Source organism: Rhodnius prolixus, unplaced genomic scaffold (genome assembly GCF_049639745.1).
Source record: "Rhodnius prolixus isolate KJV_2025 unplaced genomic scaffold, Rpr scaffold_4, whole genome shotgun sequence".
NCBI lineage: Eukaryota > Metazoa > Arthropoda > Insecta > Hemiptera > Reduviidae > Rhodnius > Rhodnius prolixus.
The window spans coordinates 37,309,424-37,328,403 of NW_027411614.1; the positions used below are offsets into that span (position 1 = coordinate 37,309,424).

Sequence of the window (18,980 nt, forward strand, 5' to 3'; positions counted from 1 at the left end):
ATGTTCTATTAGAAAGACAAAAAATTTGATGCTCTCATAAAAGGTAATTTATTAAATGATTATAATTATTAAATGATCTCTAAGACAGAGAACTGTTTTAAGAATTTCAAATTTATTAGAATTAAAAACTAACGTAAGGAATAGTTACCAAGATATTTCACAGTAAATTTCTACAAAAGAAGATTGCACGCTAACTACCTAGAAAAGATAACTAGGAAGAGAAATAGTTTGTGGCAATAAGCCAATTGAATAGTGACGAAATAGAAAGCAATGATAATATAAACGCTACAAACTTACTTGTTTGTTTTGGAGAGGTTAGGGTCGCTCGTCTTCCGTCTTTCTCGGAGCTGCCTCTGTAACCATACACAAAATTAGACTTTATACTTTTGTTTACAAATATGTTTTTATTCTTTAGTTGGTTACATTAAATAAGATTTGTTTCTGGACGAATTTTATCGAATAGATTTTCAATAATAAAAAAGATTGTCTTGCCTGCCATATTTTATAAACATAAATAATGTAATTTACATAAATAATATTAAGTAATATGACCAAAAATAGTAAACAAGGTTTGGCCACGGAGGCGAAAGGAAACAATTTATTTATCAATAACAAATACATTGTTTAAGATTGAAACTACATAAACTGTTTAAAACATTATTACTCATAATTCACGGTCATATATTACATAATCCAGCTGGAATATATGAGATATTAAATTCTGTTTATTGTTTTAGTCATAATCTAGTCAAATATTAATTAAACGCGAAGTACAAATGGAGAAGGTAAGCTCTTGATAACTATAGTTTGTGGGTTAAAAAAAACTCAAAAAGGAAAATTGCTGGAAGGGAAAACGATTTCGATTTGCTGTAACCTTGCTTTGCGATTTGCTGTAACCTTGCTTTGCGATTTGCTGTAACCTTACTTTGCGATTTGCTGAAGTAACTATGCTTTGCGATTTGATATAACTTTGCTTTGCGATTTGCTGTAACCTTGCTTTGCGATTTGCTGTAACCTTACTTTGCGATTTGCTAAAGTAACTATGCTTTGCGATTTGATATAACTTTGCTTTGCGATTTGCTGTAACCTTGCTTTGCGATTTGCTGTAACCTTGCTTTGCGATTTGCTGTAACCTTACTTTGCGATTTGCTAAAGTAACTATGCTTTGCGATTTGATATAACTTTGCTTTGCGATTTGCTAAAGTAACTATGCTTTGCGATTTGCTGTAACCTTACTTTGCGATTTGCTGAAGTAACTATGCTTTGCGATTTGATATAACTTTGCTTTGCGATTTGCTGTAACCTTGCTTTGCGATTTGCTGTAACCTTACTTTGCGATTTGCTAAAGTAACTATGCTTTGCGATTTGATATAACTTTGCTTTGCGATTTGCTGTAACCTTGCTTTGCGATTTGCTGTAACCTTGCTTTGCGATTTGCTGTAACCTTACTTTGCGATTTGCTGAAGTAACTATGCTTTGCGATTTGATATAACTTTGCTTTGCGATTTGCTGTAACCTTGCTTTGCGATTTGCTGTAACCTTACTTTGCGATTTGCTAAAGTAACTATGCTTTGCGATTTGATATAACTTTGCTTTGCGATTTGCTGTAACCTTGCTTTGCGATTTGCTGTAACCTTGCTTTGCGATTTGCTGTAACCTTACTTTGCGATTTGCTAAAGTAACTATGCTTTGCGATTTGATATAACTTTGCTTTGCGATTTGCTAAAGTAACTATGCTTTGCGATTTGCTGTAACCTTGCTTTGCGATTTGCTGTTACTACATGGAATTTTCACTTTTTTTTTCAGGAATTATCAAAAATGGATCCCCAATAGTTTTTTTTTCAAACTTTGCACACACATGTGTGTTCTTAAAAGTTTATTTGAAGCTTAAATGAAAGTAATGAGCCGGAATAATCGAGATTTTTCTCTTTAAAGTAACCGCTATTTTTCTTTTTTTTTATATTGAGGCTTAATAACCAAACTAGGTGACATGGGCACATTAATGCACATTAATTCGAAATTCGAAACCAACATTATTCCCTTAAACAAAAAGTAGCTTCACGTTGGACTCGAACTGGGGATCATCTCCCACTTACTTAATATATTACATGATAAAAATATTACTGATATTTAAAGTAGTAAATATTGAAAAGGCAGCGCATATCTTCTATTAGTTTATATTAATATAAAGAAACAAACATCAAGATTACCGAGATTTCGCAATAAATGACGTGAATTATTAATGCAAAACATTATTTTCTTTTTATTTTATTGCATTTTTAAATCTTTTACTGAAATTTACAACTGCAATAATTGTTGCAACAAGTAAATGTGGTCCATGATAACACAATATCAGGATTTGAAATTTAGTTTTCAAAGCAGAAATTTTCACTAAATGACCTCAATGTAGTTGGAAGCAATAATTTGTACTACATTGAAATGTCGGAGCTATCATAGATGGCCATTAAAGTTTCTGGAAATATATTTCAAACACTGGGTTTAGTTCTGAACATCAACTAATTTACATTATCAGTCAACAATTCTTATAATTTTTATTAAAAAATCTTCAAAGTTAATTACAAAAAAACTGACAAAACAATTAGTAAAAGTTGCAGTTTTTGTAAAATTAAATAATAGTTGGTAACTTTGAAAAATTTCCATTAACAGTAAATTCAATAAATGTTTCTTTGTATAGAAAATGATTAGTCAAGACGTATGAAACAAGCAGAATGTAGCTCAACACATTTTGATAAAATTCAGGGTAAAATTCCTCACGGGGTCATAAATCCACGTGAGAAAATGATGAGGCAAGGACAACAAATCAAGCTATGCCAGAACTAAATGATGTGTTTGCTCATAACATGCCATAAAAATAAATATCTTTGATTAAGGAAATAACTTCATGAACTCTAGGGTCGAATAGGTACAGCTTTTAGTAACTAAACGCTGAAAAATACCTGAAGCAGACCAATGAATTAGTTAACTTTCATTAAAGAGATCGTAGGTAGATATAAATACTAGTATAAGACGCAGGTAATGTGGAATAATAAATAATAATAGATGCAGAAATCCTTGCCCTCTTTAGGTAATCCGGTTCCAATAGTATATGCTAAAATATGCTTTGGTTTGTTTGTTAAATGAAAATCTGGATGAAACATACAAGATTTATTATCAAATCGGTACCCAATAAAGATTCTTCAGATCCAGAATACAATACCAATACGAATTAACTAAATTGCTTAATAAGAGAGACTATTACGAAAATTAAATTAAAATAAATAATAAATTGTGCGTTAAAAATGAAAAAAAGGATGTAAATTATAAAGGGGCCATTAACCCAATGAAATTAATAATGGCCCAGTCTGATGACTTAACATTTGAAAACAGTTTGAGCTGGGTGGAAATTAAATGTCAACAGTTAATTTTAACTTCCAAAACTTTTGGATAAAAGGAAATGCTTTATCAGTGTGTAGTGTCATACAGAGGAGGCCTGATATATTTAGAATGGAGTGTGACAAGAGTACTTTCTACAGCAGGCCACTAAATGTAATAAATACAACTTGCCCATTCTAGCGGCCTTTCTCTGAACTATCACATATCACATGGCAACAACATACCGAGAACTAATTTACTTTATCCTCGATTAACTTACTATACTCGCATAAGAAAATCCTCTAATTTGGCTTTCTGGTTACTAAACTACTGAAAGGTTTATATTACTATTAGATTTGATTATTTGATTTAACTAATTTACCATAAAGTCGGGTCAAACAAAGTATGACTCGATTATTCATGGTAAAACAACGACTTAAGGTAGAGCGACACCTGGCAGTTCTAGAAGGGAATTATGAAGAACGATCGAAATAAACTGACCACAGAGGTTATTATTAATCCATCAGGCTTTCCACAAAAACCATAAATGCATGAGTTAACATCCATGGTCTTCTAATTAATGAGTTTAAAAAAAAAGTGATCTCTAACTACCAAGTGACACCAGCCTACCATTAAGATCTTAGGCCATTCCTACCAGGACTCGCAAAAATACCAAGCATCTAGAAAGCATGTTCACCACGGATTAATGATCAAGAAATAGAAAAATAAAGGAAGAATCGCGTTTTACAGTAAAATCTTTAAGTTGTACACTTTTTTATAAAAGTTTTTCATAAAAAGTTTTTATAAAGGGATGATTTTTATAAAAGATTTAGTCTTAAGTGCTCACAAAACTAAGGGAAAAAATTCTTTTAACCACAAAGGAAAGGTTTTGAAAAAGACAATGCTGTTCAAAGAAAACTTTACAGAACCTACTTAAAGTGATTTAATGAATTACAATTTAAAAAAAAAGAATAGGTTGAGCTAGTTAAGTCGTGAAAAAAGGGACGAAGGCTGTGTCCGAAAATAGATTGTTAGAGGTAGACTGGGAGGTGTAAAACGATGAAGCGCTAGGCTGGATGATGTTCAGGTAAACTTGGGTAAGGAAAGCGAGGAAAAGATGATGAAGACGGAAAGGGTAGGCCAAAGTCGAAAAGCTTCATGGTTCGCAATTCGTTTGAATAGCAAAACGTAGTTCTCAATTGACCGTTCAGATAGATTCTCCCCTTTGACAATGTCGGATTTCCGTATCGTACCTCAAAATCAGATCTGAGCTTCAGATAATCAGAGTGCCTCAAAATCACGGTCTTTTGATGAAAACTATACAAATTTTGCACTTAGGCAATAACCATCTAAGAAATAATAACTTAGAAAAAGTCGGCCAGATTAAAAAAAAAAGTCCTCACAGCCAATGTACTAAGGCTTAGTAAAAGGCCTGTGTAACTAAATATGGGAGAAGTAATTATGGAAGTTAGACAAAGGAAGAGGCTATTCCATTGTAGGAACACGGAGGACTTATGGTTGCCATTGGCACCTCTCCTACAAAAGATGTGTGCGTTGGAAACTGGACTCTGTTCATTGTGTCCTCGCTTATAATCAACTCCTCTTACAATGTATTACTAAATCAAACTACTTCAATTAACCGAAAGATGTACAAAAAGGATACGCACACTCAACCAATGCAGGTTAATAACCTAACTATTCAGCCAGATTGTATTCATTTTTATGAAAGTTAAATTCACAATAAAAGAATTTAAATGACCTTCCGGGGTGATAACAGCATTACTGTCAATGTGGCAGGGCATCGATGGTCTAGCAAACTTCAGAACTTCAACTTTGAACTAAAGCCTCCAGGTAGATCTTAAGTTCTCAGTAAACATTCAATACGTTCGCGAGTTTGATTTGGTTCTTAAGGTAAATGTTACAGGCGAAGGAGTTTATTAAAGGCTATTCACCGAGGCTGACTGCAGAATTAATCCGTCAAGGCCGTGGGTCTGTAAGGATGAGTGTAGGCCTATTAACTGGCCACTGCAGGCTCAGAAAACACATGCATTGCATGGGCCTGGCAGATGATAGCCTATGTAGGTTCTGTCAGGAAGAGGAGGAACGGCACTGCACGTATTGTGTCAGTGTGAGGGACTATTGTGGCTAAGGATGTTACTTCTCGGGGAGAAACCAAGGCCTGTGAGCTTTACCCAAGAGTCACTCTCCAGCATTAAGAGTCTGATTAAAAGGACAGGTCTGGAGGGTGAGCTTTAAAGTGAGGGGAGCCACAATAGATCCAAAGGGGTCGCAGTGGCATAGGCCTTGAGGCCACCCTAGTCTAATCTAATCTAAGGTAAATGTTGCATTTTTTCAGAGTCCACCTAACTAAAGTAGTGGTTCATATATTAAACTGCTTAAACCTCCTAGCACTGTCTCTCTGGAGTAACTAAATTATCTTCAGAGGAAATCCTTTGAAACTAAGCATACTATTAGAACTATTAGAAGTATTATTAATGTAGTTCGTTGGAAATAACTAGAGAACAACAGTTAGTACAATAAGAATTTTCTCGGATAGTTAGTTACACTGCTTTAAAAACCCCTGGGAACTGCTGATTGTTATTAAAGCTGGTAAATAAAAGAAGAAGACAATGAATTAAGTCAGAAGAAAGCGATCAACACTTGGTAACTACAGATGCTTAGTTTGTGGGTAATTAGAAAATTAAATGATTATAAAACTAATATTCCTTGAACGTTATATTAAATTAAACGACAGATAGAACTATTTAAGTAATAAGAATATCTGTTTCCTTTGTTTACCAGGCGTTAGCTATTGCAGTTTTAAATTTCCATTTTACAATCTTATATTTGTTGCACAATAACTTTTTGTCAAACAATAAAACAGTCAATTTATAGATGAATGAATCAAATTAATTGGATCATCCAGACACAAAGTTCAGATTCTAGGGTTGTTAAAAAGTTTTGGGTAATTTTTTTTGAAAAGGGTCTGTGAACAGTACCGCTAAGTTACTGCTATTTTTGTAATTAATTGCTCATAAACTCATGAATTACATCGTAAAAAAGCACGACAAATAAACAATAAAAAAAAGATCTTGGAAGAAGTTAAGCCCACCCATTGGGGAAAACAACGTTTCTAAGACCACCTGTCTGAGTTTACTTAAATGGTAGTTGACAAATACGCCGCTAGAATGCGCCTAAATGATCTTTTACCATTAGCTAGTTTCCCTGCTTTGTTTTATAAATACAGTTTAATGCAGTTTATAATTATTAATTATAACACATTTTCTTGATTCTAATCGATTATTACTAATATATAAAATGTTTATTCTATCTTTCGCTTGCTCAATATAATTATGGAGTTCTAAATTTGAGAACTTTTAAGCCATTATTTGAAAAAAGTGACGTTCAGCCGCCATAGCGACTAAGAAAACTTGAAGTTAAATAAATGCTCAGTTCAACAAGGTTTAAACAATTTACGAAAGTGGCACTAGCTTGGAAAGAAAGACCATTTAGATGCGGTTGGTTTAGATATCTGCCGAAATAGTCGTGTCTACCACTAACTACAACAAGTATCCCATCAACTCTCAATATGAACTGGAAGATTTAATCTACTATAAACCGCAGCTTTGCATAAGTGAAAAAATGATGGTGTATTCAGGAGTTAGCACCAGCACAAACTCATCATCGCTTAAGAAATTGAAAATTCACAAGATAATCTTTCATCGACCCAAATTTAGGTATCGTGAAGGGTGGCGTCTAGCAACAACTTACTTTATAACAAATTTCTATTGTAAACTATCAAATAAAATCCTAGGTCGATACCAGGAATTTATCTTTCGCTTGCTCTCTGTACCAAAAAACATCTTAGCTTTGCAGCCTTGCCTCTAATCGCTCGGCTATCGAATCGTGACGCCCAGTATTTTTTCCAAGTGAAGTACAAATTAAGTAAAATTTGCCTATTTAGGATACAATGCAAGCATGCTCATTTGGTGAACGTTTTATACTGTTTAACGGTTTTATAATGATAAATGTTTGAAAAGAATATTATTACCTCTTCAAGTTTTTAATTCAAGTAGTAAGAAAAGTTATAATATTTCTTAAATCTGTAGTCTGATGGCAGCGAAACTTTGCAGGATAACTTAGAAAATTAACGTGCACATTAAATGATAATGGAAATCTTAAACAAAGCGCGGTACAAGAGAGTTGATGTTTACCGAGAACTGTAATTGCTATAATAAACCGACAAGAAAGGCCTTGCCAAGGCCGTTGGACGTCTCGCTGGAATATTTCCACTACGTGATTCCCCCTGAGGCAAACAATTACTACTTGGTCCTAAACCGCGATAGGTCTTAAATGAAAAAGACTGGACTGGCCGGCCGTATATTATCAGTTTTGCCAGATATTGGGCCTATCAAAGCAGTAGCCGTTTAAAAATCGTGTTTAATAATATTTACAGTCTGATAATTGAGTAGAAATTAGAGAGCGTCTTAAAATGTGTTACTTTTTAAGTGATTTTTTTTTTTAAAGTCTGTGTTGCCGTTTTAGCTGAGAAAAAAGCCAAATTTTATTTTTATTCATCATTTGTAAACCGATTTTTTTGTTTTTGTTTTTATTGTAAACAGTAATAAATCGATATTTTAATTAGTAGTTTGGTCCATGACAAATAAATCAATTGTAATTTGATTATACAGAACTGAGAAACCGCAGAGTAATTTTGATGAGTTTCCATGCTGCCCATTTTATAGGGGAAATGAAGGCAGAATCAGTTTACTCGGTTGGTGCACTTAGCAGTAAATTAGCGTGATATGGAACTCAATTAGCGAATCGTTTTGATCAGTTTCACGCCATAAGATACGTTTAAATTTTTTTTTTTTTTTTTTTTTTTTTTTTTTTTTTTTTTTTTTTTTTTTTTTTGTCGGCGCATCGACGTCTATGGCCATTAGCGCCGATACGTTTAAATAAATGAGCGTTTAATACTCACGAAAGTAGAGGGAAACTAGCGGTTCTGGAGCACCTAAATTGTGCCAGATCCAAACACCTCCAAATCTGACCGGGTAATCATCGAGTTCAACGAAGCATAAGTACTCAAGAAAACTAAAGCATACTACTCAGTAAAACCGAGTGTGTAAGAGCAGAAAATTTCATACGAATAATCTGTTGTTTTCTGTGGGAGTTATAAGGGCCCCATTTCACAGCAAAACCATGACCCAAAAAAATTTCAACTCTAAATATCTTCTCAAGTAATGGATCTATACTCAAGAAAACTATAGCATACTACTCAGTAAAACCGAGTGTGTAAGAGCACAAATTTTCATACGAATAATCTGTTGTTTTCTGTGGGAGTTATAAGGGCCCCATTTCACAGCAAAACCATGACCCAAAAAAATTTCAACTCTCAATATCTTCTCAGGTAATGGATCTGTACTCAAGAAAACTATAACATACTACTCAGTAAAACCGAGTGTGTAAGAGCACAAAATTTCATACGAATAATCTGTTGTTTTCTGTGGGAGTTATAAGAGCACCATTTCACAGCAAAACCATGACCCAAAAAAATTTCAACTCTCAATATCTTCTCAACTAATAGATCTGTACTCAAGAAAACTATAGCATACTCCTCAGTAAAACAGAGTGTGTAAGAGCACAAAATTTCATACGAATAATCTGTTGTTTTCTGTAGGAGTTATAAGGGCCTTATTTCACAGCAAAACCATGACCCAAAAAAATTTCAACTCTCAATATCTTCTCAACTAATGGATCTGTACTCAAGAAAACTACAGCATACTACTCAGTAAAACAGAGTGGTAAGAGCACAAAATTTCATACGAATAATCTGTTGTTTTCTGTGGGAGTTATAAGGGCTTCATTTCACAGCAAAACCATGAACCAAAAAAATTTCAACTCTCAATATCTTCTCAACTAATGGATCTGTACTCAAAAAAACTACAGCATACTACTCAGTAAAACAGAGTGTGTAAGAGCACAAAATTTCATACGAATAATCTGTTGTTTTCTGTGGGAGTTATAAGAGCCCCATTTCACAGCAAAACCATGACCCAAAAAAATTTCAACTCTCAATATCTTCTCAACTAATAGATCTGTACTCAAGAAAACTATAGCATACTCCTCAGTAAAACAGAGTGTGTAAGAGCACAAAATTTCATACGAATAATCTGTTGTTTTCTGTAGGAGTTATAAGGGCCTTATTTCACAGCAAAACCATGACCCAAAAAAATTTCAACTCTCAATATCTTCTCAACTAATGGATCTGTACTCAAGAAAACTACAGCATACTACTCAGTAAAACAGAGTGTGTAAGAGCACAAAATTTCATACGAATAATCTGTTGTTTTCTGTGGGAGTTATAAGGGCTTCATTTCACAGCAAAACCATGAACCAAAAAAATTTCAACTCTCAATATCTTCTCAACTAATGGATCTGTACTCAAAAAAACTATAGCATACTACTCAGTAAAACCGAGTTTGTAAGAGCACCAAATTTCATACGAATAATCTGTTGTTTACTGTGGTAGTTATAAGGGCCCCATTTCACAGCAAAACCATGACCCAAAAAAATTTCAACTCTCAATATCTTCTCAAGTAATGGATCTGTACTCAAGAAAACTATAGCATACTACTTAGTAAAACCGAGTGTGTAAGAGCACAAATTTTCATACGAATAATCGGTTGTTTTCTGTGGGAGTTATAAGGGCCCCATTTCACAGCAAAACCATGACCCAAAAAAATTTCAACTCTCAATATCTTCTCAAGTAATGGATCTGTACTCAAGAAAACTATAGCATACTACTCAGAAAAACCGAGTGTGTAAGAGCACCAAATTTCATACGAATAATCTGTTGTTTTCTGTGGGAGTTATAAGGGCCCCAATTCACAGCAAAACCATGACCCAAAAAAATTTCAACTCTCAATATCTTCTCAACTAATGGATCTGTACTCAAGAAAACTATAGCATACTACTCAGTAAAACAGAGTGTGTAAGAGCACAAAATTTCATACGAATAATCTGTTGTTTTCTGTGGGAGTTATAAGGGCCCCATTTCACAGCAAAACCATGACCCAAAAAAATTTCAACTCTAAATATCTTCTCAAGTAATGGATCTGTACTCAAGAAAACTATAGCATACTACTCAGTAAAACCGAGTGTGTAAGAGCACAAAATTTCATACGAATAATCTGTTGTTTTCTGTGGGAGTTATAAGGGCCCCATTTCACAGCAAAACCATGACCCAAAAAAATTTCAACTCTCAATATCTTCTCAACTAATGGATCTGTACTCAAGAAAACTATAGCATACTACTCAGTAAAACAGAGTGTGTAAGAGCACAAAATTTCATACGAATAATCTGTTGTTTTCTGTGGGAGTTATAAGGGCCTTATTTCACAGCAAAACCATGACCCTAAAAAATTTCAACTCTCAATATCTTCTCAACTAATGGATCTGTACTCAAGAAAACTACAGCATACTACTCAGTAAAACAGAGTGTGTAAGAGCACAAAATTTCATACGAATAATCTGTTGTTTTCTGTGGGAGTTATAAGGGCTTCATTTCACAGCAAAACCATGACCCAAAAAAATTTCAACTCTCAATATCTTCTCAACTAATGGATCTGTACTCAAGAAAACTATAGCATACTACTCAGTAAAACAGAGTGTGTAAGAGCACAAAATTTCATACGAATAATCTGTTGTTTTCTGTGGGAGTTATAAGGGCCCCATTTCACAGGAAAACCATGACCCAAAAAAATTTCAACTCTCAATATCTTCTGAACTAATGGATCTATACTCAAGAAAACTATAGCATACTACTTAGTGAAACCGAGTGTATAAGAGCACAAATTTTCATACGAATAATCTGTTGTTTTCTGTGGGAGTTATAAGGGCCCCATTTCACAGCAAAACCATGACCCAAAAAAATTTCAACTCTCAATATCTTCTCAACTAATGGATCTGTACTCAAGAAAACTATAGCATACTACTCAGTAAAACAGAGTGTGTAAGAGCACAAAATTTCATACGAATAATCTGTTGTTTTCTGTGGGAGTTATAAGGGCCTTATTTCACAGCAAAACCATGACCCTAAAAAATTTCAACTCTCAATATCTTCTCAACTAATGGATCTGTACTCAAAAAAACTACAGCATACTACTCAGTAAAACAGAGTGTGTAAGAGCACAAAATTTCATACGAATAATCTGTTGTTTTCTGTAGGAGTTATAAGGGCCTTATTACACAGCAAAACCATGAGCCAAAAAAATTTCAACTCTCAATATCTTCTCAACTAATGGATCTGTACTCAAGAAAACTACAGCATACTACTCAGTAAAACAGAGTGGTAAGAGCACAAAATTTCATACGAATAATCTGTTGTTTTCTGTGGGAGTTATAAGGGCTTCATTTCACAGCAAAACCATGAACCAAAAAAATTTCAACTCTCAATATCTTCTCAACTAATGGATCTGTACTCAAAAAAACTACAGCATACTACTCAGTAAAACAGAGTGTGTAAGAGCACAAAATTTCATACGAATAATCTGTTGTTTTCTGTGGGAGTTATAAGAGCCCCATTTCACAGCAAAACAATGACCCAAAAAAATTTCAACTCTCAATATCTTCTCAACTAATAGATCTGTACTCAAGAAAACTATAGCATACTCCTCAGTAAAACAGAGTGTGTAAGAGCACAAAATTTCATACGAATAATCTGTTGTTTTCTGTAGGAGTTATAAGGGCCTTATTTCACAGCAAAACCATGACCCAAAAAAATTTCAACTCTCAATATCTTCTCAACTAATGGATCTGTACTCAAGAAAACTACAGCATACTACTCAGTAAAACAGAGTGTGTAAGAGCACAAAATTTCATACGAATAATCTGTTGTTTTCTGTGGGAGTTATAAGGGCTTCATTTCACAGCAAAACCATGAACCAAAAAAATTTCAACTCTCAATATCTTCTCAACTAATGGATCTGTACTCAAAAAAACTATAGCATACTACTCAGTAAAACCGAGTTTGTAAGAGCACCAAATTTCATACGAATAATCTGTTGTTTTCTGTGGGAGTTATAAGGGCCCCATTTCACAGCAAAACCATGACCCAAAAAAATTTCAACTCTCAATATCTTCTCAAGTAATGGATCTGTACTCAAGAAAACTATAGCATACTACTTAGTAAAACCGAGTGTGTAAGAGCACAAATTTTCATACGAATAATCTGTTGTTTTCTGTGGGAGTTATAAGGGCCCCATTTCACAGCAAAACCATGACCCAAAAAAATTTCAACTCTCAATATCTTCTCAAGTAATGGATCTGTACTCAAGAAAACTATAGCATACTACTCAGAAAAACCGAGTGTGTAAGAGCACCAAATTTCATACGAATAATCTGTTGTTTTCTGTGGGAGTTATAAGGGCCCCATTTCACAGCAAAACCATGACCCAAAAAAATTTCAACTCTCAATATCTTCTCAACTAATGGATCTGTACTCAAGAAAACTATAGCATACTACTCAGTAAAACAGAGTGTGTAAGAGCACAAAATTTCATACGAATAATCTGTTGTTTTCTGTGGGAGTTATAAGGGCCCCATTTCACAGCAAAACCATGACCCAAAAAAATTTCAACTCTAAATATCTTCTCAAGTAATGGATCTGTACTCAAGAAAACTATAGCATACTACTCAGTAAAACCGAGTGTGTAAGAGCACAAAATTTCATACGAATAATCTGTTGTTTTCTGTGGGAGTTATAAGGGCCCCATTTCACAGCAAAACCATGACCCAAAAAAATTTCAACTCTCAATATCTTCTCAACTAATGGATCTGTACTCAAGAAAACTATAGCATACTACTCAGTAAAACAGAGTGTGTAAGAGCACAAAATTTCATACGAATAATCTGTTGTTTTCTGTGGGAGTTATAAGGGCCTTATTTCACAGCAAAACCATGACCCTAAAAAATTTCAACTCTCAATATCTTCTCAACTAATGGATCTGTACTCAAGAAAACTACAGCATACTACTCAGTAAAACAGAGTGTGTAAGAGCACAAAATTTCATACGAATAATCTGTTGTTTTCTGTGGGAGTTATAAGGGCTTCATTTCACAGCAAAACCATGACCCAAAAAAATTTCAACTCTCAATATCTTCTCAACTAATGGATCTGTACTCAAGAAAACTATAGCATACTACTCAGTAAAACAGAGTGTGTAAGAGCACAAAATTTCATACGAATAATCTGTTGTTTTCTGTGGGAGTTATAAGGGCCCCATTTCACAGCAAAACCATGACCCAAAAAAATTTCAACTCTCAATATCTTCTGAACTAATGGATCTATACTCAAGAAAACTATAGCATACTACTTAGTGAAACCGAGTGTATAAGAGCACAAATTTTCATACGAATAATCTGTTGTTTTCTGTGGGAGTTATAAGGGCCCCATTTCACAGCAAAACCATGACCCAAAAAAATTTCAACTCTCAATATCTTCTCAACTAATGGATCTATACTCAACAAAACTGTAGCATACTACTTAGTAAAACCGAGTGTTAAGAGCACAAAATTTCATACGAATAATCTGTTGTTTTCTGTGGGAGTTATAAGGGCCCCATTTCACAGCAAAACCATGACCCAAAAAAATTTCAACTCCCAATATCTTCTCAAGTAATGGATCTGTACTCAAGAAAACTATAGCATACTTCTCAGTAAAACCGAGTGTGTAAGAGCACAAAATTTCATACGAATAATCTGTTGTTTTCTGTGGGAGTTATAAGGGCCTTATTTCACAGCAAAACCATGACCCTAAAAAATTTCAACTCTCAATATCTTCTCAACTAATGGATCTGTACTCAAGAAAACTACAGCATACTACTCAGTAAAACAGAGTGTGTAAGAGCACAAAATTTCATACGAATAATCTGTTGTTTTCTGTGGGAGTTATAAGGGCCCCATTTCACAGCAAAACCATGACCCAAAAAAATTTCAACTCCCAATATCTTCTCAAGTAATGGATCTGTACTCAAGAAAACTATAGCATACTTCTCAGTAAAACCGAGTGTGTAAGAGCACAAAATTTCATACGAATAATCTGTTGTTTTCTGTGGGAGTTATAAGGGCCCCATTTCACAGCAAAACCATGACCCAAAAAAATTTCAACTCTCAATATCTTCTCAACTAATGGATCTGTACTCAAGAAAACTATAGCATACTACTCAGTAAAACAGAGTGTGTAAGAGCACAAAATTTCATACGAATAATCTGTTGTTTTCTGTGGGAGTTATAAGGGCCCCATTTCACAGCAAAACCATGACCCAAAAAAATTTCAACTCTAAATATCTTCTCAAGTAATGGATCTGTACTCAAGAAAACTATAGCATACTACTCAGTAAAACCGAGTGTGTAAGAGCACAAAATTTCATACGAATAATCTGTTGTTTTCTGTGAGAGTTATAAGGGCCCCATTTCACAGCAAAACCATGACCCAAAAAAATTTCAACTCTCAATATCTTCTCAACTAATGGATCTGTACTCAAGAAAACTATAGCATACTACTCAGTAAAACAGAGTGTGTAAGAGCACAAAATTTCATACGAATAATCTGTTGTTTTCTGTGGGAGTTATAAGGGCCTTATTTCACAGCAAAACCATGACCCTAAAAAATTTCAACTCTCAATATCTTCTCAACTAATGGATCTGTACTCAAGAAAACTACAGCATACTACTCAGTAAAACAGAGTGTGTAAGAGCACAAAATTTCATACGAATAATCTGTTGTTTTCTGTGGGAGTTATAAGGGCTTCATTTCACAGCAAAACCATGACCCAAAAAAATTTCAACTCTCAATATCTTCTCAACTAATGGATCTGTACTCAAGAAAACTATAGCATACTACTCAGTAAAACAGAGTGTGTAAGAGCACAAAATTTCATACGAATAATCTGTTGTTTTCTGTGGGAGTTATAAGGGCCCCATTTCACAGCAAAACCATGACCCAAAAAAATTTCAACTCTCAATATCTTCTGAACTAATGGATCTATACTCAAGAAAACTATAGCATACTACTTAGTGAAACCGAGTGTATAAGAGCACAAATTTTCATACGAATAATCTGTTGTTTTCTGTGGGAGTTATAAGGGCCCCATTTCACAGCAAAACCATGACCCAAAAAAATTTCAACTCTCAATATCTTCTCAACTAATGGATCTATACTCAACAAAACTGTAGCATACTACTTAGTAAAACCGAGTGTTAAGAGCACAAAATTTCATACGAATAATCTGTTGTTTTCTGTGGGAGTTATAAGGGCCCCATTTCACAGCAAAACCATGACCCAAAAAAATTTCAACTCCCAATATCTTCTCAAGTAATGGATCTGTACTCAAGAAAACTATAGCATACTTCTCAGTAAAACCGAGTGTGTAAGAGCACAAAATTTCATACGAATAATCTGTTGTTTTCTGTGGGAGTTATAAGGGCCTTATTTCACAGCAAAACCATGACCCTAAAAAATTTCAACTCTCAATATCTTCTCAACTAATGGATCTGTACTCAAGAAAACTACAGCATACTACTCAGTAAAACAGAGTGTGTAAGAGCACAAAATTTCATACGAATAATCTGTTGTTTTCTGTGGGAGTTATAAGGGCCCCATTTCACAGCAAAACCATGACCCAAAAAAATTTCAACTCCCAATATCTTCTCAAGTAATGGATCTGTACTCAAGAAAACTATAGCATACTTCTCAGTAAAACCGAGTGTGTAAGAGCACAAAATTTCATACGAATAATCTGTTGTTTTCTGTGGGAGTTATAAGGGCCCCATTTCACAGCAAAACCATGACCCAAAAAAATTTCAACTCTCAATATCTTCTCAAGTAATGGATCTGTACTCAAGAAAACTATAGCATACTACTTAGTAAAACCGAGTGTGTAAGAGCACAAATTTTCATACGAATAATCTGTTGTTTTCTGTGGGAGTTATAAGGGCCCCATTTCACAGCAAAACCATGACCCAAAAAAATTTCAACTCTCAATATCTTCTCAAGTAATGGATCTGTACTCAAGAAAACTATAGCATACTACTCAGAAAAACCGAGTGTGTAAGAGCACCAAATTTCATACGAATAATCTGTTGTTTTCTGTGGGAGTTATAAGGGCCCCATTTCACAGCAAAACCATGACCCAAAAAAATTTCAACTCTCAATATCTTCTCAACTAATGGATCTGTTCTCAAGAAAACTATAGCATACTACTCAGTAAAACAGAGTGTGTAAGAGCACAAAATTTCATACGAATAATCTGTTGTTTTCTGTGGGAGTTATAAGGTCCCCATTTCACAGCAAAACCATGACCCAAAAAAATTTCAACTCTAAATATCTTCTCAAGTAATGGATCTGTACTCAAGAAAACTATAGCATACTACTCAGTAAAACCTAGTGTGTAAGAGCACAAAATTTCATACGAATAATCTGTTGTTTTCTGTGGGAGTTATAAGGGCCCCATTTCACAGCAAAACCATGACCCAAAAAAATTTCAACTCTCAATATCTTCTCAACTAATGGATCTGTACTCAAGAAAACTATAGCATACTACTCAGTAAAACAGAGTGTGTAAGAGCACAAAATTTCATACGAATAATCTGTTGTTTTCTGTGGGAGTTATAAGGGCCTTATTTCACAGCAAAACCATGACCCTAAAAAATTTCAACTCTCAATATCTTCTCAACTAATGGATCTGTACTCAAGAAAACTACAGCATACTACTCAGTAAAACAGAGTGTGTAAGAGCACAAAATTTCATACGAATAATCTGTTGTTTTCTGTGGGAGTTATAAGGGCTTCATTTCACAGCAAAACCATGACCCAAAAAAATTTCAACTCTCAATATCTTCTCAACTAATGGATCTGTACTCAAGAAAACTACAGCATACTACTCAGTAAAACAGAGTGTGTAAGAGCACAAAATTTCATACGAATAATCTGTTGTTTTCTGTGGGAGTTATAAGGGCTTCATTTCACAGCAAAACCATGAACCAAAAAAATTTCAACTCTCAATATCTTCTCAACTAATGGATCTGTACTCAAAAAAACTATAGCATACTACTCAGTAAAACCGAGTTTGTAAGAGCACCAAATTTCATACGAATAATCTGTTGTTTACTGTGGTAGTTATAAGGGCCCCATTTCACAGCAAAACCATGACCCAAAAAAATTTCAACTCTCAATATCTTCTCAAGTAATGGATCTGTACTCAAGAAAACTATAGCATACTACTTAGTAAAACCGAGTGTGTAAGAGCACAAATTTTCATTCGAATAATCTGTTGTTTTCTGTGGGAGTTATAAGGGCCCCATTTCACAGCAAAACCATGACCCAAAAAAATTTCAACTCTCAATATCTTCTCAAGTAATGGATCTGTACTCAAGAAAACTATAGCATACTTCTCAGTAAAACCGAGTGTGTAAGAGCACAAAATTTCATACGAATAATCTGTTGTTTTCTGTGGGAGTTATAAGGGCCCCATTTCACAGCAAAACCATGACCCAAAAAAATTTCAACTCTCAATATCTTCTCAAGTAATGGATCTGTACTCAAGAAAACTATAGCATACTACTCAGTAAAACCGAGTGTGTAAGAGCACAAAATTTCATACGAATAATCTGTTGTTTTCTGTGGGAGTTATAAGGGCCCCATTTCACAGCAAAACCATGACCCAAAAAAATTTCAACTCTCATTATCTTCTCAACTAATGGATCTGTACTCAAGAAAACTATAGCATACTACTCAGTAAAACAGAGTGTGTAAGAGCAAAAAATTTCATACGAATAATCTGTTGTTTTCTGTGGGAGTTATAAGGGCCCCATTTCACAGCAAAACCATGACCCAAAAAAATTTCAACTCTCAATATCTTCTCAACTAATGGATCTGTACTCAAGAAAACTATAGCATACTACTCAATAAAACCGAGTGTGTAAGAGCACAAAATTTCATACGAATAATCTGTTGTTTACTGTGGGAGTTATAAGGGCCCCATTTCACAGAAAAACCATGACCCAAAAAAATTTCAATTTTCAATATCTTCTCAAGTAATGGATCTGTACTCAAGAAAACTATAGCTTACTACTTAGTAAAACCGAGTGTGTAAGAGCACAAATTTTCATACGAATAATCTGTTGTTTTCTTTGGGAGTTATAAGGGCCCCATTTCACAGCATAACCATGACCCAAAAAAATTTCAACTCTCAATATCTTCTCAAGTAATGGATCTATACTCAACAAAACTATAGCATACTACTCAGTAAAACAGAGTGTGTAAGAGCACAAAATTTCATACGAATAATCTGTTGTTTTCTGTGGGAGTTAGAAGGGCCCCATTTCACAGCAAAACCATGACCCAAAAAAATTTCAACTCTCAATATCTTCTCAACTAATGGTTCTGTACTCAAGAAATCTATAGCATACTACTCAGTAAAACAGAGTGTGTAAGAGCACAAAATTTCATACGAATAATCTGTTGTTTACTGTGGGAGTTATAAGGGCCCCATTTCACAGCATAACCATGACCCAAAAAAATTTCAACTCTCAATATCTTCTGAACT

At 34.3% G+C, this 18,980-nt stretch overlaps 1 protein-coding gene across 5 annotated transcripts in view; it reads right to left on the reverse strand.

Annotated features, from left to right (window-relative positions):
• RhoGEF2 (Rho guanine nucleotide exchange factor 2) overlaps window positions 1–18,980 on the reverse strand; it is a 501,746-nt gene that overhangs the window by 140,153 nt on the left and 342,613 nt on the right. For all 5 annotated transcript variants that reach the window (XM_074130469.1, XM_074130467.1, XM_074130470.1 and 2 more), the window contains one exon: window positions 298–353. In XM_074130469.1, the coding sequence (XP_073986570.1) occupies window positions 298–353 (56 nt within the window). The remainder of the gene's footprint in view (window positions 1–297; window positions 354–18,980) is intronic.